This window comes from Mobula birostris, chromosome 1 (genome assembly GCF_030028105.1).
Source record: "Mobula birostris isolate sMobBir1 chromosome 1, sMobBir1.hap1, whole genome shotgun sequence".
NCBI lineage: Eukaryota > Metazoa > Chordata > Chondrichthyes > Myliobatiformes > Myliobatidae > Mobula > Mobula birostris.
In genome coordinates, this window is record NC_092370.1 from 151,951,054 (window position 1) to 151,978,194 (window position 27,141).

The following is a 27,141-nucleotide window of genomic DNA, read 5'->3' on the forward strand; positions in this document are numbered from 1 at the left end:
CATATAACCCCCCACCTTAAATTCCTCCATATACCTGTCTGGTAGTCTCTTAAATTTCACTACTGTATCTGCCTCCACCACTGACTCAGGCAGTGCATTTCACGCACCGACCACTCTGAATAAAAAACCTTCCTCTAATATCCCCCTTGAACTTCCCACCCCTTATCTTAAAGCCATGTCCTCTTGTATTGAGCAGTGGTGCCCTGGGGAAGAGGCGGTAGCTATCCACTCTATCTATTCCTCTTAATATCTTGTATACCTCTATCATGTCTCCTCTCATCCTCCTTCTCTCCAAAGAGTAAAGCCCTAGCTCCCTTAATCTCTGATCATAATCCATACTCTCTAAACCAGGCAGCATCCTGGTAAATCTCCTCTGTACCCTTTCCAATGCTTCCACATCCTTCCTATAGTGAAGTGACCAGAACTGGACACAGTACTCCAAGTGTGGCCTAACCAGAGTTTTATAGAACTGTATCATTACCTCGTGACTCTTAAACTCTATCCCTCGACTTATGAAAGCTAACACCCCATTAAGCTTTCCTAAAATTCTTAACTACCCTATCTACCTAGGAGGCAACTTTCAGGGATCTGTGGACATGTACCCCCAGATCCCTCTGCTCCTCCACACTACCAAGTATCCTGCCATTTACTTTGTACTCTGCCTTGGAGTTTGTCCTTCCAAAGTGTACCACCTCACACTTCTCCGCGTTGAACTCCATCTGCCACTTCTCAACCCACTTCTGCATCCTATTAATGTCTCTCTGCAATCTTCGACAATCCTCTACACTATCTACAACACCACCAACCTTTGTGTTGTCTGCAAACTTGCCAACCCACCCTTCTACCCCCACATCCGGGTCGTTAATAAAAATCACGAAAAGTAAAGGTCCCAGAACCGACCCTTGTGGGACACCACTAGTCACAACCCTCCAGTCCAAATATATTCCCTCCACCACGACCCTCTGCCTTCTGCAGGCAAACCAATTCTGAATCCACCTGGCCGAACTTCCCTGGATCCCATGCCTTCTGACTTTCTGAATAAGCCTACCGTGTGGAACCTTGTCAAATGCCTTACTAAAATCTATACAGATCACACCCACATTTTAATTCCAATTCCCTTTCCCATTCTGACATGTCGGTCCATGGCCTCCTCTTGTGCCACGATGAGGCTGCCCTCCAGGTGGAGGAGCAACACCTTCCTCCTGGGGAGCTTCCAACCTGATGATATGAACATCAATTTCTCCTTCTGGTAATTCCCCACTCTGGCCTCTTGCCTCTTCTCACCTGCCTATCACTCCCCCTTGGGTCTGGTCCTCCTTTCCCTTTCTCCTGTGGCCCACTCTCCTCTCCCATCAGATTCCTTTTTCTCCAGCCCTTTATCTTTCCTACCACCTGGCTTCACCTATCACCTTCTAGCTAGCCTCCTTCCCCCACCCACCCCCCATTTTATTCTAGCATCTTCTTCCTTTCTTTCCAGTCCTGAAGAAGCATCTTGGCCCAAAATGTCAACTGCTTATTCATTTCCATAGATGCTGTCTAACCTGCTCAGTTATTCCAGCAGCATTTTGTGGGTGTTGCTTTGAATCAATCTGATGGTTTCCTTTTTCATTACAAGTCTGAGGTACAAGATATTGTATAAAGCCATCCTTTGATCATCAGTTATCTGGTGATGTGAAACCCACCTCATTTAACCTGTTTTTAATGATTATAACCTCTCAGCTCTAATTTTGCATGCAAATTATTTCTGTACATTCACCAGTGTTTCTATATTTGTTTCACAACAGATACATGGTAATTAGATTATGCTGTTGAGGCAGATGAAGGCTGCAACAAACCCATCAGCTCCAATCATCGTGGTTTCCATGCCATTGGAATCAGTTGGTTGATTTGTGAAGTATCGTGTGTTTCTTGGAGTGTAACATCAAGTACACTTTAAGCAAATACACGCACAGGCGTCTTTGCTCTGTGGGCCACTTCAAGTCTTTTGGCGATCGGGGAGGGCGATGGGAGCAGGCAATGTGATGGCTGGAAGCTCCTAGTCAAGAACCAGCACAAAAGTGGTGAATACTTGATTCAGTCGCTCAACTTTTGGACAGAAGCAGGATAGTTGTTCGGCAGCAGTATTCACACCTGAGCAGCCCTATTTAGGATCCTGAACTGGGAAGGAGCTAGAAAAGGTGCCCTAAAAATAGTCTGCTTCACCCCATCCTGTATGGAAAGCCGCGTCCAGAGGTATCACCATCATGCGGTCGAAAAACATCGCAAACTGAAACTATGAAATTTGGAACCTGGAATATACGAACTCTGATGGATAACCCAAACTCAGACCGACCAGAGAGGAGGACTGCCTTTGTTGCCAAGGAACTCCAAAACTTCAACTTTGACATTGTTGCTCTGAGTGAGACCCGCAGAGCTGGAGAAGGGCAACTAAAGGAAGAGCAAGGTCAATACACCTTTTTCTGGAAAGGACTTGATCCTGAACAACTGAGGATCCATGAAGTAGGTTTTGCCATCTGAAACAGCCTACTTCAGAAGCTGACAGAGCAACCACTGGGAATCAACCAACGTCTCATGACTCTGTGAATCCAACTTGTCATGAACCAACACGCCACCGTCATCGGTGCCTATGCTCCAACTCTGGATGCTGAAGATGAAGTAAAGATGAACTTCTACGCCCAACTTGACCACATCCTTTCCTCTGTTCCCAAGAATGACAAGATCATTCTCTTGGGAGACTTCAATGCCAGAGTTGGGAAAGATCATAGGCTCTGGACTGGAATAATAAGCAAGGAAGGAGTTGGCAAGGTCAACGCCAATGGAACACTCCTCCTCACCAAATGTGCTGAACACAACCTGGTGATTACAAACACCCTATTTCGCCAGAAAAACAGGCACAAAGTCTCCTGGCACCATCCATGCTCCAAACACTGGCACCTCATCAACTACATCATCGTATGATCTCGGGACCAACAAGATGTACTGATAACAAGAGCTGTTACTGGTGCCGACGAGTGCTGGACAGACCATCGACTCATCTCATCCACCATGAAAATGAAGTTTCGGCCTAAAAGGAAACACCAAAATCAGAACACTACTAAGAAATTTATTGTTGATATCCTTCAAGACATCAGCCATGTACAGAAGTTCCAACAAAATCTTCAAGAACAACTGCCTCAAAAAATCCCACCATCTGTAGAAGAACACTGGAATCAATTGAAGAACGCTATCATCACCTCCTGCAAAGAAACAATTGGGTTCAAGATGAAAAAACATCAGGATTGGTTCGATGATAACGACAAACTACTCCAACAACTCATCGACGAAAAGAGAAAAGCTTTCATTACCTTACAAAATGACCAAAAATCGGCTACCAAAAGGAAATGCTATCAGGAATGCAAAGCTGCAGTCCAGAAGAGCACCCAAAACCTGAAAAAACAATGGTGGAAGAAAAAAGCTCAGGAAATCCAACAACTAGCAGACACCAACAACACTCGAGGCTTTTACAACACAACTAAAGCTATTTTTGGCCCATCCACTCACGGTCAAGCCCCTCGCAAAAGCAAAGATGGTTCAACCATCCTGAAGAGCAATGCTGACATCAATTCTAGATGGAAGGAGCACTTTGAAGATCTTCCAAATCAAACCGTCTCATTTGACAGGAATGTGATTAACAACATTCCAAAACAGCCCGTTGACAACTCACTAAGCAAAATACCAACACTTGAAGAAGTCAAGGAAGCCATCAAAACCTTAAAAAACAACAAGGCGGCTAGACTCGATGGAATACCAGCTGAGGTCTACAAAATTGGAGGTAATCAACTTCTCATCAAGATCTGGATAAATGAAGACGTACCAACAGACTTTAGAGACTCAGCAATCGTTACCATCTACAAAAGGAAAGGCAATCGATCCAAATGCAGAAACTATCGTGGAATTTCCTGTTAGCAACAGCAGGAAAGATCCTCACCCGCATCATGAACAACTGGCTCAAGCCTTTAGCCCAGAAGATCCTTCCGGAGACACAAGCCGGTTTTAGACCAAGACGTCGAGCAATCGACATGATCTTCACAATGCGACAACTACAAGAAAAATGTTGTGAACAACTTCAACCTTTGTACATGGCATTCATCAACCTCACCAAGGCCTTTGACTTGGTATGAAGGGAACTCCTATGGGATGTCCTATCCACCTATGGATGCCCTGAAAAGTACATTCGAATCCTGAGACTCCTCCACGATGGCATGCTTGCCACAGTCATGGTCAGCAACAGTAACTGTGTGCCTTTTCAAGTTAGATCAGGAGTAAAACAGGGATGCATGATTGCCCCAACTTTGTTCACCATCTTTATTGTGACAATCATCCACATTATCAAGGACGACCTACTCCCGGGAATCGAAATTGCCTACAGAACAGATGGCAGACTTTTCAATCTTGCCTGTCTCAAGTCCAAAACGAGGACATCCACGAGCTCCCTCATCGAGTTCCAATACGCAGATGACAACAGTGTTGCAGCTCTTTCAGAAGACCACCTACAACAGATTCTGGCTGCCTTCAACCGTGCATACACAAAACTTGGACTTTCCAAGAAGACTGAGATCACTTATCAACTGTCACCAACTGAGACAAATCTGATAGAACCATCAATTCAACTTGGTGAAATAACCCTGGAAAACATGGACCACTTTCCATATCTTGGAAGTCAACTCTCCTCCAATGTTCTGGAACAGCTTTTGGACGTCTCCGAGTCTTTCATGATCGTGACATCTGAACAGACACAAAAATGTTAGTGTACAAAGCAGTGGTAATCCCAGCGCTCCTGTATGCATCAGAAACCTGGACAACATACCGATGACATCTGAAGGCACTTGAAAAGTTCCATCAACGCTGTCTTCGAATCATCTTAAATATCACCTGGGAAGATAGAAGAACCAACGTCAGCGTGCTAAGTGAAGCAAAAACAACAAGCATTGAAGCTTACGTCATCAAGAACCTACTGAGATGGAGAGGTCATGTTGTTCGGATGAAAGACGAACATCTGCCGAAACAAATCTTCTACTCCCAGCTTAAAGAAGGCAAATGTAAAAGAGGCAGACAACAGAAGAGATTCAAAGACATCTTAAAAGCCAACATGAAGAAATGTAACATCGACATCAACAATTGGGAAACCAATGCCAAGGACAGGAGACTCTGGCAAGCCATCATCCAAGAAGGAACAGCAAATTTCGAAGCCAACAGGTGTGCAGAATTAGAAGAAAAGAGAAGAAAATGGAAAGAGAGGCAGCAACAACCAAAACCCGATCTGCCATCTAGAACTACCTGTCCTGGATGCGGAAGAACTTTCAAAGCCAAGATTGGACTCATAAGCCACTTGAGAGCCCATAAGTAGATCAACAGAACGAAGACCATCCTCCTCAACCTTGAAGGATAGCCATGACGACGACGAATTAGATTATGATTACCACATACCACAAGACAGTGAAACGTTTTTGTCTGCATGATATCCAGCCATTCCATAGGCAATTACGTTGAGGTACTGCAAGAGGAAAAGAGAATACAAAACATAACGTTGCAGATACAGAGAAAGTGCAAAGGCCATGATAAGGTAGATTAAGAGATCAAGACTTCATCTTTATTTTACACAGAGTCCATTCAGAGTCTGATTACAGTGGAATAGAAACCACCTTTGAACCCAGTGGTACATATCCTCAAGCTTTTGGTGCACAGCAAAATCCCAGAGATGGTCTTTAGAAACATGTAAATTTCATTAGTCACCTGAGGAAGAAGAGGAGCTGACATGCTTTCATAGCCATAGAAGCTACTAGACGGGATCAGAACAAATTATTGATGACATTTACATGCATCTCCACCCCAGCACCATTGACACAGACAGGGTACTTTACCCCACTTCCTGAAGTCAATTTCCAGATGACATAGAATGAAAGGCTGTTGTTTTGATACCATGTTACTGGCTTTACATCCCTTTTCTGCACTGTCTTGTCATTGTTTGAGGTCTGGCCCACCACTGTGGTGTCAGGTGCAAAGTTGCAGATGGATTTAGAGTAAAATCTAGCCAAATGGTTGAGAGTACACAGAGTAAAGTAAGGGGCTGAGGACACTGACCAGCAGCAAAAGGTCATAACAAATTGTTGTTTTAATTAGTTAGGAAGTCAAGAATCCAATTACACAGAGGGGGTGACATGTCCATAACACCTAGGAGTAGAATTAGGCAATTCCGCCCATGAAGTCTGTTCTGTCATTCCATTGTGGCTGATTTATTATCCTTCTCAACCCCATTCTCCTGCTTTTTCCCCTTAAACTTTGATGTCATGATTTATCCAGAACCTATCAACCCTTCACCTTAAATATACCCAATGACTTGGCCTGAAGCAGTCTGTGGCAATGAGTTTCACAGATTCACCACCATTTGTCCTCATCTCTGTTCTAAATGGACCTCTCTCAATTCTAAGGCATGTTCTCTGCTCCTAGACAACCCCCACTATAGGAACCATCCTTTCCACATGCACTCTATCCAGGCCTTTCCATATTCAATGTTTTAATTATTGCTTTAAAAAGAGCTCTGACCAACGACCAGTCTGGATGTCGGAAGTTTTGAGAGGAGGTGACTTCAATCAGGTCCACTGCCCAAGTACAAAAGACAGCAACGGCTCGCTACAGCAAAAAAGAGCTTTGACCAGCAGACAATCAGGAGATCTTAAAATTTGAGAGGGGGAAACTTCAATCAGGTCCACTGTGCTCAAGTACAAAAGACAGCAGCGGGTCGCTACAGTGGAAAAATAGCTTTCACCAACAAACAACTGGCATTTGGGATTGATTAGCAAGAGCAAATTAAAGGAGGTCAGGGCAAATGCAATGGCCATCATCTGAGTGGACAGAGTCAGACCTCATCATCTGCTCAGCCAGGTATGCAGAGATGCCAGGAAGGTTACTTGAATGCTCTTCTTGCAGGACGTGGAAAGGCAGGGATACCTTTCAAGAATCACTATGTTCTGGAAAACTAGAAAATTGCAAATGTCAATCCACTCTTCAAGAAGGGACAGAGGCAGAAGAAAGTAAACTATAGGTCCATTAGTCTGACCTCAGTGGTTGGGAAGATTTTGGAGTTGATTATTAAGGATGTGCTCTCAGGATACTTGGAAGCAGATGATAAAGCAGGTTGTAGTCAGCATGGTTTTCTCAAGGGAAAATCTTGCCTGACAAATCTATTGGAATTCATTGAAGAAATAACAAGTTACAAGCCCATGGTATTACAGGAAAGATTCTAGCATGGATAAAGCAGTGGCTGATTGGCAGGAGGCAATGTGTTGGAATAAGGGAGCCTTTTCTGACTAGCAGCTGGTGACTAGTGGTGTTCCACAGGGGTCTGTGTTGAGACAGATTATTTTTATGTTATATGTCAATGATTTGGATTATGGAATTGATGGCTTTGTTAGAAAGTTCGCAGACGATATGAAGGTTAGTGGAAGGGTAGGTAGTTTTGAGGAAGTAGAGAGGCTACTCTGCATTGGTAAGGGAATGTGATGCAAAGGCTTTGGGGCATTCACTTCCATCACTCATGACATGTGACATGACTGCACCTGCACCACAAGGTGAGGCATCACAGGCAAGCTTCAGTGGACAATGTGGATCATAATCTGTGAGTACAGTGTCTGACATCAACATTTCCTTTGGCTTTTTGAAAGCCACCTCACGCAGCTTTGCCCATTGCCATTTCTTCCTAATCTGTAGTAATGAGTTCAAGTGATGGAGCAAAGTAGTCAGGTTTGGCAGGAACCTGTTGTAGTAATTGACAAATCCTAAAAAGGACTGCAGCTCTGACACATCATTTGGCCTTGGGGTAGCTACCACTGCTTGAATTTTCTCAGCAGACTTGTTGCATCAATGGTTTGAAATGTTTAAAGAATCCACACTTGTTGTGTCATGCTCTGAGGCCATAATTTCAATCCTCAATATTGAGATCTTGGAGCTGTTGCTTGTCATTTTATTGGTAATAATGATGTCATTCACCAAACACTGTGTCTGGGCAGGCTTTGCAGCACCTGGTTTGCAGGTTTCTACCACAGTGCAGACGTTATTCCAAAACTAAGCCTATTAGAGCGATAAAGATTTTGTGACTTTGTATGGTGACAGATGCTATGGATGTACACTTCTTCCAGTCATCTGTAGGCAGGCCTCAGTTAAGTCCACTTTGCTAAACTGTTTCCCTCCAGAAAGGTTTGCAAAATATCCTCTATCCTGGACAGAGGTACTGGGTTGATGGTGATGTTCAAATCACCACAGATCCTGACAGACCCTCCTTCTTAGGTACTGGGAGGACTGACATTGTCCATAGGCTCCATTTTCATTTAGCACTATTGTACCCTTGATATGTTTGAGTTTTCCAATGCCATCCTTGAGCACTACTGTGGCATCATCCAGGACCTTTTTAATTCACTTTCAGTTGACTCCATTGCAGGGGATGTGGCAGGCAAATGGTGGATGGATCTCCAATCAAGTTGTAGTTGTCTTAGGCAAATAGTCCTACAATGCTGGCTCTCTGTTTTTAACACACGAGGCTTGTTGGTTGCTGTACTTCACTGTTAAGAATGTCATTCCCACGGGAGTTATTTTTTCCTACAAGTTCTTAGTTTCCGTAATTTCCTTTAGGGTCAATAAAGTATCAATCTGTCTATCTATCTAATTTGATATCTGCAGGGAAATTAGAATCCTAATTCACTTCTGGTGCTGGTCTATTATTAGGTTTCATATTGTAAATCTAAATGCTAATCAGTCCTCAGTCACTCTCATCATCATAATCAAAGTTTTCATCAACAGCATGCAGATTAGTGCTCTTTTAGAAACTGCAACTTTTCTTTTTATCTTTTTCTCTTCCCTGTGCAGTCCATTTATTTTTGTCTGCCCAACATGCTCTTTGTATGTATTCTACTTTGTTGCATTTTCTGAAAGTTTTATTGTTTGACATCAACCTACATTGGTCTGTTGTATGTGAGCCCTTGCCACAATGATACAGCAGTTTGTTCGGCCAGGCAGGTTTTTGTTCAGAAATGGCATTTTTGATCGAGCTCAATTTCATTCTCAACTGCAACTCAATTGCGTCTTTGGGTGCCCATTCCATTGCTACAGTGATTTCAACTGCTCTGATAAATGTCAGTCATGCTTCAGTTAGGAGCAATTTTTGAATGCTTTCTTGTAAGATTCCACAAACTAAATGATCTCTCAGTGCATCATTAAGCCTGTTACTGAACTGACAATGTTCAACTTCTTCAATTCAGCCACATAAGCTGAAATGGACTCCCCTTCCTTTTGATTCCGCTTATGAAACGTAAAGCGTTCTGTAATCAACAATGGTTTCAGTTTTAAATGTTCTTGCATTATGTTCATGACATCAGCAAAGTTCATTTCTGTGGGTTCAGTTGGAGCAGTTAAACTTCTAAGCAAACTGTATGCTTTCCCACATATTGCACTCAGTAACAATGGTGCTCATTTTTCATTGGCTATTTCTTTTGTTTCAAAATACTGTGCATTCATTCAGTATACGTCATTCAGTCGCCACTGTAATGTTTGTGACTCCAGAAATTAATCGAAAGAAAAACACAGGAACCCAGGTTACTTGCCTATTTAGATTTTCTTACCTTTTGTTTAGTGAGACATTCCCATGTGATATGGTGGCGTAATGACGTATGCCAGTCACATACGTCTTACATATAACCCATAATGAAAGATGCAAACAAATAAAGCATGCTTAATCAAACAATGCATTTACAATATTACTGAAATACTAAGTACACTACTGTGTCCCCTTTCCAATGATCACTGCCTCCTAAGGGTCCCTTTACCCTCTTAATCAAATCTATATCATTACATAATACCCAATCCAGAACTGCTGTTCCCCTACAGTGCTCAACCACAAGCTGCCCTAAAAAGCCATCTCATAGACATTTTACAAATTCCCTCTCTTTTGGGATCCAGCACTAACCTGATATCCCCCAATCTACCTGCCTATTGAAATCCCCCATGATTATTGCAACATTGCCCTTTTTACATGCCTTTTCTGCCTCCTGTTGTAATTTGTAGCCCACATCTTGGCTATGGTTGGGAGGATGGTATATCACACCCATCAGGGTCTTTTCACCCTTGCAGTTTCTTTACCTACAAGGATTCTACATCTTCCTATCCTATGTCACCTCTTTCTCAGGATTTGATTTAATTTTTTTTAATCAACAGAGCTACCCACCCCTATGCCTACCTGCATGTCCTTTTAATGCAATTCATATCCTTGGATGATAAGCTCTCAACTACGACTCAGAGATGCTCACAATCTCATACCTGCCAATCTCTAACTGCGCTACAAGATCATCTGCCTTATTCTGTATACTGTGTGCATTCAACTATAGCACCTTCAGACCTGTATTCATCACCCTTTTTAATTCTGGCCTCCTGTTACCCCCTAGATCTAGGACTTTGGAGGTGAGTTTATATGAAATTTATGGTCTTGAAGATGGAGCTATGGTCAACAAACGTAAGTCTGACACAGATGTCTTTGTTATCCAGATTTCCCAGAGATGAGTCTAGGGCCAGAGAGATGGTGTCTGCTGTGGATCCATTTCAGCTGTAGGTGAAATGCAGTGGGTCGAGGTCGTCTGCGAGGCTACCTTTTGAACGACTTCCTGATGATGGATGACAGAGCCACCAGTTGGCAGTTACTGCCTTATTCTTCTGAGGTGCCACCATCATTATGACCTTTTTAAAGTAGCTGATCTATATAGGATCTGAGAACACAGCTCGGAACTCCATCCGGCCAGGCACTTACTGGAACTTCACTCTCCAGAAGAAGAGATGCTCTTTTGCACATGACAGTTGTAAATTGTTATTGGAGTTACTGCCACTTTCCTGTCAACTTGAACCAGTCAGGCCATTCTCCTCTGACCTCCCTCATTAACATGGTGTTTTTGCCCACAGAACTGCTGCTCACTTGATGCTTTTTGTTTTTCGCTCCATTCTCTGTACACGCTAGAGACTGTTGTGTGTGAAGGTTCCAGATGAGCAGCTTAAGATACTCAAATCACCCCATCTGGCACCAACATTTATTCCATGGTCAAAGTCACTTAGATCACATTTCTTCTACATTCTGATGTTTGGTCTGAATGACAACTAAATCTTTATAAGCAACATAAACAAAATGCTGGAGGAACTCAGCAGGCCAGGCAGCATCTATGGAAAAGAGTTAACAGTCAACGTTTCAGGCAGAGACCGTTCATCAGGACTTAAGAAAAAAGATGGGAAGTTAGAGCAAGAAGGTGGGGGGGAGGGGAGGTAGAAGTACAAGTTAGTAGGTGATAGGTGAAACTGGGAGAGGGCGAGGGGTGAAGTAAAGAGCTGGGAAATTGATAGGTGAAAACGATAAAGTGGCAGAAAAGGGGGATTCTGATAGGAGAGGGTAGACGATCATGTAAGAAAGGGAAGGGGGAGGAGCACCAGAGGGAGATGATGGGCTGGTAAGGAGATAAGGTGAGAGAGGGAAACAGGAATGGGGAATGGTGAAGGGGTGGGGGCAATTACCAGAAGTTCGAGAAATTGATGTTTATGCCATCAAGTTGGAGGCTGCTCAAACCTCTTGACTCTGTCTGCATGATTTTCTGCATTAGGGTGATGGCAACATGATTGGCTGATATTTGCAATAGCAAGCAGGTGTGCAGATGTGCCTAATTAAGAGGCCACGGAGTGTGGATTTCCTGTATCGGTCAGGGTCACCTCACAGCAGCCTTGTATGACTTTCTGGACTGGATCCTCATGCTTCATTTTCTCTTTGTAAGCAGTTGATGTTTCATCCAATGAAGGGTCGGGGCATGAAATATCCACTGTTTAATCCTCTCCAGTGGTGCTGCCTGACCTGCTGTGCGTGTTGCTTCAGATTTCCAGTATCTTCAGAATTTCTTGTAGGAACTTGCCAGAGCCTTCAATGCCTGAGCACCATGAGGAATTGATTAGGCAGTGGATCCCTCCTTCCCTCTTTGTCCAAGGACATACTATCCATCTGTTGAATTGAGAAGCCTTCAGGTTGTACAACAGGTGAAGCAGATATGAGTTACATCTCACATGAACGATGCATAGTACACTACATACTGAAATCCTCCGGCTGATTACTAAGATCTACCTTCATCATCTTTGCAAAGTATCAGTGAGTGTGACCCTTACTTGCCAGAAAGGAATATCAACAAACCTGATTCAACCACTGTGTGGCAGTTTTAAAGATGTATTGTTTTAAGATTGGTCTTGCTCACCACTGTAACTTTCAACCTGCTAGGCTTCTACTTTATATCTGTCATAAACTAAGCTAAAGATTTACTGCTTGCATTGAATTTTATATCCAACCCCTTCACCCACAGATCCCAATATCTTCAGATATAAAATCTTAGTTTTAAATTAGATCCACAAACTCATTCCTCCTTTTTCAGTACCCTCCTTCAGCCCCATCTCCAAGATTGCTGCTTTTTCCCAATGCGTCACTTACGTACAAGCCCCTAACTGCACCATTGGTTGCAATGCGTTCAACTGTAAAGGCCCATACTTTCCCCACATCCTAAGACCACTGGCAATTCCAGCCCCATACAGGTGACTAAAGGGAGGATCAGGGTAGGATAGTTAATAGACATTTTGGGACCATTAGCTAACATATATTTTCAATAGGCAGTACAGCCTCCTTCTATGCCCATTATGAAGTACGTATTGGCCTAATTGACATACCATCCAGTTTTTTCAGCCGGGTGAGTCTCCTTGTTGCTTCATCCACCCAGGTGCCTTCAGACGAATACTTCTCTTCTAATGGGTTCCCCACAAATACAAGGTCAACCAGGTTAGGAAGATCGGCTAGCTTGCTAAACTCAGCTAAAGGCAACAAGACAATTATGAGAAACTGAGTGCAGGTAGAGGGTTGAGGTGGATGGTGAGAGAGGGAGTGGCGGGGGGTAGCTGACAATGGGGGTGTCGGAAGTGGGTGACTGTGCAAGATTGGGGGCAAGTAGAGGGGATTGACTGGGGGAATAAGAGGGCAAGGAGGTGGGTAAGGGGAAGAAAGATGGGGTAGGTAGGGATAGAGAGGAGTGGCAAGGTTAGGGAGTGGGCAGTGCTGAGGGAGAGGAGAGTTTGATAAGGAAGTTGGTAACTAATTGCTATCCTATGAAGAAATAAAAATTCATTACCTGCACCCTCACCGGAATTAATATTTCTTCAAAGAGGTAAGGCAGTCCAAGTCAGAGGGGGTAAATAGTTGCCTAATGGTTATTATGCTCTCCTGCACATTGCATACAAAATCCTGAGGAGCTCTGACACAGGGGATGCTTCCTCTTGTGGGAGAACCTACAAGAGCAAGCATCCCCTTTTTAGGAGAGTCTAAAAATTTAAGGCAAATGATGTGCATATTTTCCTCTCAGCAGGTCATGAATCTTTGGACCCTTTCCTCAAAGCTCATTCCAAGAGGAATGTTTGACCCTTTTAAAGTAGATGTAGACAGAGTCTTGTCAGTCAAGGTTGGTGGGTGGGAAGGTGGGGGGAGGGTGAGAAGGGGTTGAAATGCTAACATAGGAATGCATAGCCAAAGTTAAAGTCAGAGAAGTGGCAAAGAAGTCTCAAGGGGCCAACTGGCCTTGTGCACTGGGCAGAAAGTGGAACAAAAAAGGGAGATTTAACACCTCATGTTACTGATAGAGAATTTTATGCTCTACAAACATAAATGCCAAAAATACGCCTGGAGCATAAACCTGTCATTTTCTTAAATGCAAGCATTTAAATAGCTACTTTATATATGCAGAATGCCACAAGATTTGCAGTGATTGCTGTGATATTACAAATGCTAAGTTTGTATATAGTCTATTGTGGAGCACAGCCTCAGAATAGAGGGACATCCATTTAGAACGGAGATGAAGAGGAATTTCTTTAGCCAGCGAGTGGTGAATCTATAGAATTTGTATTTGTTGCCACAGGCCATTGTGGAGGCCGGTCATTGGGTATATTTAAGGTAGAGGTTGACAGATTTTTGATTAGTCAGGACATGGAGGGTTATGGGGAGAAGGCAGGAGATTTGGGCTGAGAGGGAAATGGATCAGCCAAGATGAAATGGCAGAGCAGTCTTGATGGGCAAAATTCTGGAGGAATTCAGGAGTCAGGCAGCATCTCTGGAGAGGAATAAAGAGCCATGTTAGGATACCGTTTTGTCAAGGACCTTTGCTGCCCCCACACAAGCAGGATTTCCCAGCCAACCATTTTAATTCCACTGCCTATTCCTATCCTGACATGTCAATCTATGGTCACCTCTACTGCCACGATGAGGCCACTCTCAGGTTAGAGGAGCAACACCTCGCAATCCATCTGGGTAGCCTCCAACCTGACAGCATGAATATTGATTTCTCTAACTTCTGGTAATTTCACACCCCCTTCCCCTCCTTTTTCCATTCCCCATTGTGGCCCCTCTCTTATCCCTGCTCTTCTCCTTGCCTGACCTTCACCTTACCCTGATGCCCTTCCTCCTTCCCTTTCTCTCATGGTCCACTCCCCTGTCCTGTCAGAATTCATCTTCTTCAGCCATTTACATTTCCTACCTACCACCTCCCAGCTTCTCACTTCAACCCCACCCATCTATCTTCCCTCTCAGCTGGTTTCAACTCAGCCCTTTATTCTAACAAGCCGAGCCTTAGTTTAGTACTCCTCAGCCAAGAGAATCCCCAGGAATTTTGCTCAGGAAGGTAGTGATGAGCTGCCTCAGAGATCCACTTCATCTCAACTCATAACAAACCTGATATCCCTGGAACTTATCCAGTGAATCTCCACTGCACTCCTGCATGGCAAATATATTGTTTTTTTTTTAAAGATAAACTAAAACTGTACACAATACTCCAGGTGCATGTTCACCAAGGCATTATATAATCAGTAAACCTCTTTACTCTAGCAATATAGATTAATTTTCAGGATCTGCATGTCTCTAGCAATTCCAGAGTCTATTTCCATCTCTAATTGTCCTTGAGAAGATGGTAGTGAGCCACCTTTGTAAACATTGTAGTCATACTGGTTCCAGTAATCCAGATAGATAGGGAGGACCCGGGATTTGGATAATGCTACAAGGAAGGAACACTAATATATTTCAAAGCCTTGATGGCACGTGACTTGGAGAAGACTTGCATGTGATGGTGTTCCCTTGCACCTAAATCCTTGGTTTCTTCGTGCTAGAAACTTGGACTGAGTTTCTCATCAGTACTGAGCCCCAGATCATTGATAGTGAAAACACTGCAATAGTAATGCTATTAACTGTCAAGGGTCAGAGATTAGATTCCTTCTTGCCTACATTTCTTTGACATAAATATTACTTGTCACTTTTCCAGTCCATGCTTGGATGTTGTTTTGTGCACACTTTATTTGACCAAGAGTTGTGACTGGAATTGAACATGTCAGTAGCACTGAGCCAACATAAAAATGGAGGGCTAAACTTGTGAATCTGTAATACAGTAGTGTGATAACAGCATACAAAGACTATACAAGAGGCAGTAAGCAATCTCCTAACAAACTAGTTAGACCAGCTGTACAATATTGCTATATATAGCCAGGGATAGTGGTGGAAATTATGTATCATTACTAATGACTAGATTTGTTTAAATTCTAGATTATTTACTAAACTTAAATTGCAGGTTGGAACTCAGATGGATCTTTACAGCAAAACCATTAGCTTCGTGGTTATTGTTACTGAAAGAAATTTATTATTTTTATTCAAGATATACTTGTTTAATTTAAATTTCCCAGCATTCATAGTGGAAATGGAACAATGGTCCAGAACTCTTGTTTGCCAGATAAGTAATTTAATCATAATTAGTGGGTGGATGGGGCCTGGATAAGTGCTGGGAGCTCAGTGGAAGTGCTGCCTTGGGAAAGTCAAGCAAATAAATCACTCAAAAGCTACAAACCTGAACTGGGTTCATAGAAGCTCTTGGTAAACTCTGAGAAATCACCCTTAGGTCACATAAAAAGCGAGTGCTGCAGGGGCTGAGAATGCCTGCTCTTACAGGAGTTGCTTATGGATGGCACAGGCTGCATATGTACCCTTGAATTTCCAGGAAATAATGTTGCATATGGATTGTATCTCACTGTACATATCTGTCCCTGCTCCAATGCTTCAGATACACAGAGGACCAAGAAAGAAAATTGTAATCATAATCTATTTTCTAGATAATTATATTCAAATATTTTTAACTTAATAGCTCCTTTTTTTAAAAAAAGGTTAAGGAAGATTAAGGATGGAGTCACATCAAAGTGGCTTAATCAAGCCTAAAATTGGGCTGAGAAAGCCAGTATGAATGTAACATTTCCTTGGAGTTTTAAAAAACACATTATAGGGTAAAAATTCAGCTATGGTCTCCACAATTGTGACTGGTGGACCCGTCTCAGCACACTTCATTCCACTGATTCACAAGAATGGAATGCCCAGAGCCCAGAGGCAGATACACCAAAAACAGATAATCTTACATGCATTTATGCTTTGAGAGGTTGGTTATGACTAGACTGAACTCCTGCCTCAGCAAGGACCTGAACCCATTGCAATCTGCCTATCGCCGCAATAGGTCAACAGCAGACGCAATCTCAATGGCTCTCCACATGGCTTTAGACCACCTACAACACAAACACCTGTCAGGATACTGTTCATCAACTATAGCTCAGCATTTAATACCATCATTCCCACAATTCTGATCGAGAAGTTGCAGAACCTGGGCCTCTGTACCTCCCTTGTAAATTGGATCCTCGACTTCCTAACTGGAAGACCACAGTTGTGGATTGGTGATAACATATCCTCCTCACTGACGATCAACACTGGCTCACCTCAGGGGTGTGTGCTTAGCCCACTGCTCTACTCTCTGTATACACATGACTGTGTGGCTAGGCATAGCTCAAATACCATCTACAAACTTGCTGACGATACAACCATTGTTGGTAGAATTTCAGGTGGTGACAAGACAGTGTACAGGAGTAAGATATGCCAACTAGTGGAGTGGTGCCGCAGCAACAACCTGGCACTCAACGTCAATAAGACAAAAGAGCTGATTGTGGATTTCAGGAAGGGTAAGATGAAGGAACACACACCAATCCTCATAGAGGGATCAGAAGTGGAGAGAGTGAGCAGTTTCAAGTTCCTGGGTATCAAGATCTCTGAGGATCTAACCTGGTCCCAACATATCGATGTAGTCATAAAGAAGGCAAGACAGCGGCTATACTTTATTAGGAGTTTGAAGTGACTTGGCATGTGAACAAATACACTCAAAAACTTCTATAGTTGTACCATGGAGAGCATTCTGACTGGCTGCATTACCGTCTGGGATGGAGGGGCTACTGCACAGGCCCGAAAGAAGCTGCAGAAGGTTGTAAATCTAGTCAGCTCCATCTTGGGCACTAGCCTACAAAGTACCCAGGACATCTTTAGGGAGCGGTGTCTCAGAAAGGCAGAGTCCATTATTAAGGACCTCCAGCACCCAGGGCATGCCCTTTTCTCACTGTTACCATCAGGCAGGAGGTACAGAAGCCTGAAGGCACACACTCAGCAATTCAGGAACAGCTTCTTCTCTTCTGCCATCCGATTCCTAAATGGACATTGAAGCTTTGGACACTACCTCACTTTTTTTTAAATATACAGTATTTGTTTTTGCACATTTTAAAAAATCTATTCAATATACGTAATTGATTTACTTGTTTATTTATTATGTTTTATTTATTATTATTTTTTTCTCTCTCTGCTAAATTATGTATTGCATTGAACTGCTGCTGCTAAGTTAACAAATTTCACGTCACATGCTGGTGATAATACACCTGATTCTAATAACAACCAAAGACAGATTTTACCCCAGTTTCCAACACTGCAGGATACTGAGGGAATTCAGAGACCTGCAATCTGCATTAGTATTTATAATATACACAAAATGCTGGAGGAACTCAGCAGGTCAGGCAGCATTTCTTATGTTTCATTAGTATTTGTAGACAGTTTCCCACTACTGTCTGTAAAGACTTTCCATGTTCTCCCCGTGGGTTTACTGTGGGTGCTCGTTTCCTCCCACATTCCAAAGATATACATGATCATAAGACCATAAGACATAGGAGCAGAATTAGACCATTTGGCCCATCGAGTCTGCTCCACCATTTAATCATGGCTGATCCATTTTTTTCTCTCAGCCCCAATTTCCTGCCTTTCCCCCTCATATTCCTTTATGCCCTGACCAATCAAGAATCTATCAAACTCTGCCTTAAATATACCTAAAGACTTGGCCTTCACAGCTGCCTGTGGCAATGAATTCCACAGATTCAATACTCTCTGGCTAAAGAAATTCCTCATCTTCATTATAAAAGGACACCCCCCCCCCCCATTATTCTGAGACTATATCCTCTGGTTTTAGACAGTCCCACTATAGGAAGCATCCTCTCCATATCCCCTCTAACAAGGCCTTTCTGATAGACTTCAATTAGGTCCCCCTTCATTCTTCTAAATTCTATTCAATAGAGGCCCAGAGCCATCAAACGTTCTTCATATGACAAGCCGTTTAATCCTGGAATCATTTTCATGAACCTCCTCTGAACCCTCTCCAGTTTCTGCACTTCCTTTCTGAGATAAGGGGCTCAAAACTGCTCACAGTACTCCAAGTAAGGTTTCACCAGTGATTTATAAAGTCTCAACATTACAACCTTGCTTTTATATTCTAGTCCTCCTGAAATGAGTGGTAACATCGCATTTGCCTTCCTCACCAGACTCAACCTGCAAATTAACCTTTAGGGAATCCCACACAAGGACTTGCAAGTCCCTTTGTGCCTCAGATTTTTAAATATTTTCTGTCCATAGAAACACAGAAAACCTACAACACAACACAGGCCCTTTGGGCCACAAAGTTGTGCTGAACATGTCCCTACCTTAGAAATTACTAGGCTTACCCATAGCCCTCTATTTTTCTAAGCTCCATGTACCTATCCAAAAGTCTCTTAAAAGACCCTATCGTATCCGCCTCCACCACTGTTGCCGGCAGCCCATTCCACGCACTCACCACTCTCTGAGTAAAAAAACTTACCCCTGACATCTCCTCTGTACTGACTCCCCAGCACCTTAAACCTGTGTCCTCTTGTGGCAACCATTTCAGCTCTGGGAAAAAGCCTCTGACTATCCACACGATCAATGCCTCTCATCATCTTATACACCCCTATCAGGTCACCTCTCATCCTCCGTCGCTCCAAGGAGAAAAGTCCGAGTTCACTCAACCTATTCTCATAACGCATGCTCCCCAATCTCGGCAACATCTTTGTAAATCTCCTCTGCACCCTTTCTATAGCTTCCATATCCTTCCTATAATGAGGCAACCAGAACTGAGCACAGTACTCCAAGTGGGGTCTGACCAGGGTCCTATATAGCTGCAACATTACCTTTCGGCTCCTAAATTTAATTCCACGATTGAAGAAGGCCAATACACCGTACGCCTTCTTAACCACAGAGTCAACCCGCGCAGCAGCTTTGAGTGTCCTATGGACACGGACCCAAGATCCCTCTGATCCTCCACACTGCCAAGAGTCTTACCATTAATACTATATTCTGCCATCATATTTGACTTACCAAAATGAACCACTTCACACTTATCTGGGTTGAATTCCATCTGCCTCTTCTCAGCCCAGTTTTGCATCCTATCAATGTCCCACTGTAACCTCTGACAGCCCTCCATACTATCTACAACACCTCCAACCTTTGTGTCATCAGCAAACGTACTAACCCATCCCTCCACTTCCTCATCCAGGTCATTTATAAAAATCACAAAGAGTAAGGGCCCCAGAACAGATCCCTGAGGCACTCCACTGGTGACTGACCTCCATGCAGAATATGACCCGTCTACAGCCACTCTTTGCCTTCTGTGGGCAAGCCAGTTCTGGATCCACAAAGCAATGTCCCCTTCGATCCCATGCCTCCTTACTTTCTCAATAAGCCTTGCATGGGGTACCTTATCAAATGCCTTGCTGAAATCCATATACACTACATCTACTGCTCTTCCTTCATCAATGTGTTTAGTCACATCCTCAAAAAATTCAATCAGGCTCGTAAGGCATGACCTGCCCTTGACAAAGCCATGCTGACTATTCCTAATCATATTATAACCTCTCGAAATGTTCATAAATCCTGCCTCTCAGGATCTTCTCCATCAATTTACCAACCACTGAAATAACACTCACTGGTCTATAATTTCCTGGGCTATCTCTACTCCCTTTCTTGAATAAAGGAACAATATCCGCAACCCTCCAATCCTCCGGAACCTCTCCCGTCCTCACTGATGATGCAAAGATAATCGTCAGAGGCTCAGCAATCTCCTCCCTCCCCTCCCACAGTAGCCTGGGTTACATCTCATCCGGTCCCAGCGACTTATCCAACTTGATGCTTTCCGAAAGCTCCAGCACATCCTCTTTCTTAATATCTACATGCTCAAGCTTTTCAGTCTGCTGCAAGTCATTACTACAATCACCAAGATCCTTTTCCATGGTGAATACTGAAGTAAAGTATTCATTAAGTACCTCTGCTATTTCCTCAGGTTCCACACATACTTTCCCACTGTTACACTTGATAGGTCCTATTCTTTCATGTCTTATCCTCTTGCTGTTCAGATACTTGTAGAATGCCTTGGGATTTTCCTTAATCCTGCCTGTCAAGGCCTTCTCATGGCCCTTTCTGGTTCTCCTAATTTTCTCCTTAAGTTCCTTCCTATTAGTCTTATAATCTTCTAGATCTCTAACATTACCTAGCTCTCTGAACCTTTTGTAAGCTTTTCTTTTCTTCTTGACTAGATTTATTACAGCCTTTGTACACCATAATTCCTGTACCCTACCATAACTTCCCTGTCTCATTGGAACGCACCTATGCAGAACTCCACACAAATATCCCCTAAACACTTGCCATATTTCTTCCGTACATTTCCCTGAGAACATCTGTTTCCAATTTAAGCTTCCAATTTCCTGCCTGATAGCCTCATAATTTCCCTTACTCCAATTAAACGCTTTTCTAACTTGTCTGTTCCTATCTCTCTCCAATACTATTGTAAAGGAGATAGAAATATGATCACTATCTCCAAAATGCTCTCCCACTGAGAGATCTGACACCTGACCAGGTTCATTTCCCAATACCAAATCAAGTACAGCCTCTCCTCTTGTAGGCTTATCTGCATATTGTGTCAGGAAACCTTCCTGAACACACCTAACAAACCCCACCCCATCTAAACCCCTTGCTCTAGGGAGATGCCAATCGATATTTGGAAAATTAAAATCTCCCATCACGACAACTCTGTTATTATTACACCGTTCTAGGACCTGCTTCCCTATCTGCTCCTTGATATCCCTGTTACTATTGGGCAGCCTATAAAAAACACCAAATTATTGTCCCCCTCCTGTTCCTAACCTCCCCCACAGAGACTCAGTAGACAATCCCTCCATGGCGTCCACCTTTTCTGCAGCCGTGACACTATCTCTGATCAACAGTGCCATGCCCCCACCTCTTTTGCCTCCCTCCCTGTCCTTTTTGAAACATCTAAAACCCGGCACTCGAAGTAACCATTCCTGTCCCTGAGCCATCCAAGTCCCTAATGGCCACAACATCATAGCTCCAAGTACTGATCCACGCTCTAAGCTCATCCACTTTGTTCACAACACTCCTTGTGTTAAAATAGACGCATCTCAAACCTTCAGTCTGAGCGCGTCCCTTCTCTATCACCTGCCTATCCTCCCTCTTGCACTGTCTTCAAGCTTTCTCTATTTGTGAGCCAACCTCCTCTTCCCCAGTCTCTTCAGTTCGGTTCCCACCCCCCAACAATTTTAGTTTAAACTCTCCGCAGTAGCCTTAGCAAACCTCCCCGCCAGGATATGGTCCCCCTGGGATTCAGGTGCAACTCGTTCTTTTTATACAGGTCACACCTGCCCCAAAAGAGGTCCCAATGATCCAGAAATCTGAATCTCTGCCCCCTGCTCCAATCCCTCAGCCATGCATTTATCCTCCACCTCATTCTATTCCTATTCTCACTGTTGTGTGGCACAGGCAGTAATCCTGAGATTACTACCTTTGCGGTCCTGCTTCTCAACATTCTTCCTAACTCCCTGTACTCTTTTTTTCAGGACCTCTTCCCCTTTCCTACCTATGTCATTGGTACCAGACCTCTGGCTGTTCTCCCTCCCACTGCAGGATATCTCGATCTGAAACATCCCGGACCCTGGCACCTGGGAGGCAAACTACCGTCCGAGTTTCTTTCCTGCGACCACAGAATTGCCTGTCTGACCCCCTAACTATAGAGTCCTCTATCACTACTGCCATCCTCTTCCTTTCCCTACCTTTCTGAACCACAGGGCCAGACTCTGTGCCAGAGGCACGGCCACTGTCGCTTCCCCCAGGTAGGCTGTCCCCCCCCCCCCCCCCCCGCCCCGAACAGTACTCAAACAGGAGTACTTATTGCCAAGGGGTACAGCCACAGGGGTACTCTTTAGTACCTGACTCTTCCCCTTCCCCCTCCTAAAGGTGACCCACTTGTCTGTCTCCTGTGGCCCTGGCGTAACCACCTGCCTATAACTCCCTTCTATCACCTCCCTGACCAGGCGCAGGTCATCGAGCTGCATCTCCAGTTCCCTAACTTGGTCCCTTAGGAGCTGCAGCTTGACACACCGGGTGCAGATATGGCCATCCGGGAGGCTGTCCATTTAGAAAATAGTCAACCCTTTCATTTCTTCTACCAATGTGCATGACCATACACTTCCCAACACAATATTCCATCTACCATTTGTTTGCCCATTCTCCTAATCTGCCTAACTCCTTCTGTAGCCTCTCTACTTCCTCAAACCTACCTGCCCCTCCACCTATCTTCATATCATATGTAAACTTTGCAACAAAGACATCAATTCCATCATCCAAATCACTGATACAGAATGTAAAAAGTATCAGTCCCAACATAGACCCCTGTGGAACACCACCTGTCACAGGCAGCAAACCAGAAAAGGTTCCCTTTATTCCCACTCTTTGCCTCCTGCTAATCAGCCACTGCTCTATCCATGCTAGAATCTTTCCTGTTACATCATGGGCTTGGAGCTTGTTAAGCAGCCTCATGCGTGGCACTTTGTCAAAGACCTTCTGAAAATCCAAGTACACAACATCATCCGATTCTCCCTTGTCTATGCTGCTTATTATTTCAAAGAATTCCAACAGATTTGTCAGGCAAGATTTTCCCTCGAGGAAACTTGCTGACTATGGCTTATTTTATCATGTGCCTTCCAAGTACCCCGAGACATGACCATACACTTCCCAACACTGAATTCTAAATGCCTTTTCTTTGCCCACTCTTCTGATTTGTTTACATCCTTCTGTAGCCTCTCTATTTGCTCAAAAATACCTGCTCCTCCACCTATCTTCGTACTGTCTGCAAACTTAACAACAAAGCCATCAATTCCATAATCCAAATCATTGACATATAATGTAAAAAGAATATGGGTCAGTAGGGTAATTCATTATATGGGTGTAATTGGCAGTGCAGGCTCGTTGAGGAATATGGGTCAGTAGGGTAATTCATTATATTGGTGTAATTGGCAGTGCAGGCTCGTTGAAGAATATGGGTCGGTAGGATAATTCATTATGTGGGTGTAACTGGCAGTGCAGGCTCGTTGAAGAATATGGATCTATAGGGTAATTCATTATGTGGGTGTAATTGGCAGTGCAGGCTCGTTGAAGACTATGGGTCAGTAAGGTAAAACACTATACAGGTGTAATTGGCAGTGCAGGCTCGTTGAAGAATATGGGTCGGTAGGGTAATTCATTATGTGGGTGTAACTGGCAGTGCAGGCTCGTTGAAGAATATGGATCAGTAGGGTAATTCATTATATTGGTGTAATTGGCAGTGCAGGCTCGTTGAAGAATATGGGTCAGTAAGGTAAAACACTACATAGGTGTAATTGGCAGTGCAGGCTCGTTGAAGAATATGGGTCGGTAGGGTAATTCATTATGTGGGTGTAACTGGCAGTGCAGGCTCGTTGAAGAATATGGATCAGTAGGGTAATTCATTATATTGGTGTAATTGGCAGTGCAGGCTCGTTGAAGAATATGGGTCAGTAAGGTAAAACACTACATAGGTGTAATTGGCAGTGCAGGCTCGTTGAAGAATATGGGTCGGTAGGGTAATTCATTATGTGGGTGTAATTGGCAGTGCAGGCTCGTTGAAGAATATGGGTCAGTAAGGTAAAACACTATATGGGTGTAATTGGCAGTGCAGGCTTGTTGAAGACAATGGGTCAGTAAGGTAAAACACTATATAGGTGTTATTGGCAGTGCAGGCTCGTTGAAGAATATGGATCAGTAGGGTAATTCATTATGTGGGTGTAACTGGCAGTGCAGGCTCGTTGAAGAATATGGGTCAGTAAGGTAAAACACTATAAGGGTGTAATCGGCAGTTCAGGCTCGTTGAAGAATATGGGTCGGTAGGGTAATTCATTATGTGGGTGTAACTGGCAGTGCAGGCTCGTTGAAGAATATGGGTCAGTAGGGTAATTCATTATGTGGGTGTAACTGGCAGTGCAGGCTCATTGGATCAGAATGGCCTGTTACTGTGTGGTATTTCTAAGAAGAAACTTTTGTATGGAGGACTCAATCATAGCTTTAAGGGCCAAAGAAACAGTATTGTTTGCTAGTGAAGTGCAAATGTTCCCATAAAGGACTAACTTACACTATTTTGAAGGGCGCTAGGTGAGTTTTTGCTGCTATACTGACCAATATTTATTGTCAACCATGAGTGTTGAATCACATCAAACACAAATCGGTCATCCTGCTTCTTGCATGAGAACAGAGGCTGTATTTCAAAAATATTTCATTGACGATAAAGCATTTTTATGTTTTGATGTTATTATATGCTCTGAAGAAATGCAAGTTTTTCTTAAAAAAAAAAGACATGGAACGTACCCCAATCCTTCACTAGGTTGTTCGACATGTATAGTACTTGTAGCTGCTTCATAGCATGAATTCCTTTAAGCTTCTCTATTAAGTTATACGATATCCACAATTCTTCCAATGTCTCCCCAACTGCCTCCTGCAGAAAGTCAAACTGATTACAACAGCAAATGTACATAATGCTAGGAAGCTTCACTCGTTTCTTTGTACCAACATTTAATGATCAAATAACAATTATTTCATTCCTGTGGAGTCTAGCAGTGCAAAAGGATTTGAAAGTTAAATAGGAAAATAGGCAGGCTGGCAGAATATTGAAGTTAATCCACAAGGCAAGGTACATTTAAGAATAGCTAAAAGCTAGTGGACAGGTACAAAAGAAAATTAATATAAACAAAGTAACCATCTTTACAAGATGAGCATCAAAAGAAGGAAGGAAAGTAAAAGAGGAGGAAATGCAGAGTTTTAGGGTGAGAAATCTAGAGAAGAAATAAATATTGTTCTTTTTCTCAGGGGACTGGGTTACCACGCATGGAAATATGTTAATAAAAATTTGTATGGTAAACATCCGAAGCACAACTTCTAGTTCTGCACACCATGTTTCTGATATATTGGTTTTGTAAGGGGTTGCTGTGCAGTCATTAGACTGGTATCAAAATGGAGAGGTTTAAATTATGAAAATAGATTCAATAGTTCCATTTAATACCAGAGAAATATATACAATATACATCCTGATATTCTTTTTCTTCCCAGACATCCATGAAAACTGGAGTTCCCCAAAGAATGAAAGACAGTTAGAACATTAGACCCCAAAGCCCCCTCCAACTCCCCCCCCACACACAAGCAGCAAAGCAACAATCCTCCCCTACTTCCACCCATTTTCACAAAAAAGCATCAGCACCCTCTACTCACCAAATAAGCAATAGCAAGGCCCCCCCATAAAGACCATGATAAGGAGTACGACAAAAACTAGTTGTTCACCCAACAAGTCGACCTGCCACAGGCTCTCTCTCTAATAGAGGGAAAAAGAGGTGTCCCCTTTCACAGCGAGGCGGAAGGCCATAACAAAACAACATGTTGATTTATGGTGTTGAAAGTCTGTCGCACCGCTCCCCCTCTCCTCTCCTTCCACACCCCCCTAAGTTCTGTGATCTGAGAATTCGCAACAATCTCGAGAGCGAGAGAGTTACATAGATAGTAATGAATAACCTTCTCTCCCCTCTGCTCTACCACCATTTCAATCACCCAATCTCCATCCAATTTCAAACATTCCTTATGCAAATCACTTCCACCTGTAAATTAAGTATATTGCTTTCCAACTTTTTCCAGTTCTGATGAAAGATCATTGACCTGAAACAATATTCTGTTAACACACATCAAAGTTGCTGGTGAACGCAGCAGGCCAGGCAGCGTCTCTAGGAAGAGGTACAGTTGACAAGGGTCTCGGCCCGAAACGTCAACTGTACCTCTTCCTAGAGATGCTGCCTGGCCTGCTGCGTTCACCAGCAAATTTGATGTGTGTTGCTTGTATTTCCAGCATCTGCAGAATTCCTCGTGTTTACATTATTCTGTTTCTTGCTCCACAAGTGTTGTCTGGCTTGCTGAATCTTTCAAGTGTTTACTGAATATGCTAAATTTGTATTCCCTTAATTGTGAGATGGGCAATTTAGATGTAACCAAGAACCGTTCTCAGATGAATTTAAGTTAGAGATACCACTAGACAGATTAAATGATTCATATATTAACTAAATAAATGCAATAAAAATCCAATGAATGAAATGCCCATTATTATGGACTCTTTTTATAACTGATAAGACATTCTTTTTATAAACTTGGAACAGGAGTGAAGCTGTGCTGTTATTTAAATGACGTAGACTTTGCGGCTGTAACATTTGTGAAACAGGCAGTATTAATCTTTCTCACTCACTCTACAAAACTGAAGGTCTCCTACATGAAAATCTGAAGCTGCAGTCTGGAATTTCTTACTCCTCCACTAGCTACAGTTTGCAATTTGCTCCAATGTTGCTTCTGGATATTAGTGATCTGATGACAACTTCAGGTATTTCCAAACTTTTCTCAGAGTAGATTAGCCTGAAAATGTTATGCTTTGTGTATGATATATATAGATCCACTAAAGCAAAATTAATGGCAATTTGGAATTGGTAGTATCT

General features: G+C 43.1%; 1 protein-coding gene across 1 annotated transcript in view; it reads right to left on the bottom strand.

Moving 5' to 3' along the window:
• dnal1 (dynein, axonemal, light chain 1) overlaps positions 1-27,141 on the bottom strand; it is a 101,175-nt gene that overhangs the window by 1,649 nt on the left and 72,385 nt on the right. The window contains exons 6-7 of the mRNA XM_072275234.1: positions 24,986-25,112; positions 12,763-12,903 (exon numbers count right to left, since the gene is read on the bottom strand). Of these exons, the coding sequence (XP_072131335.1) occupies positions 12,763-12,903; positions 24,986-25,112 (268 nt within the window). The remainder of the gene's footprint in view (positions 1-12,762; positions 12,904-24,985; positions 25,113-27,141) is intronic.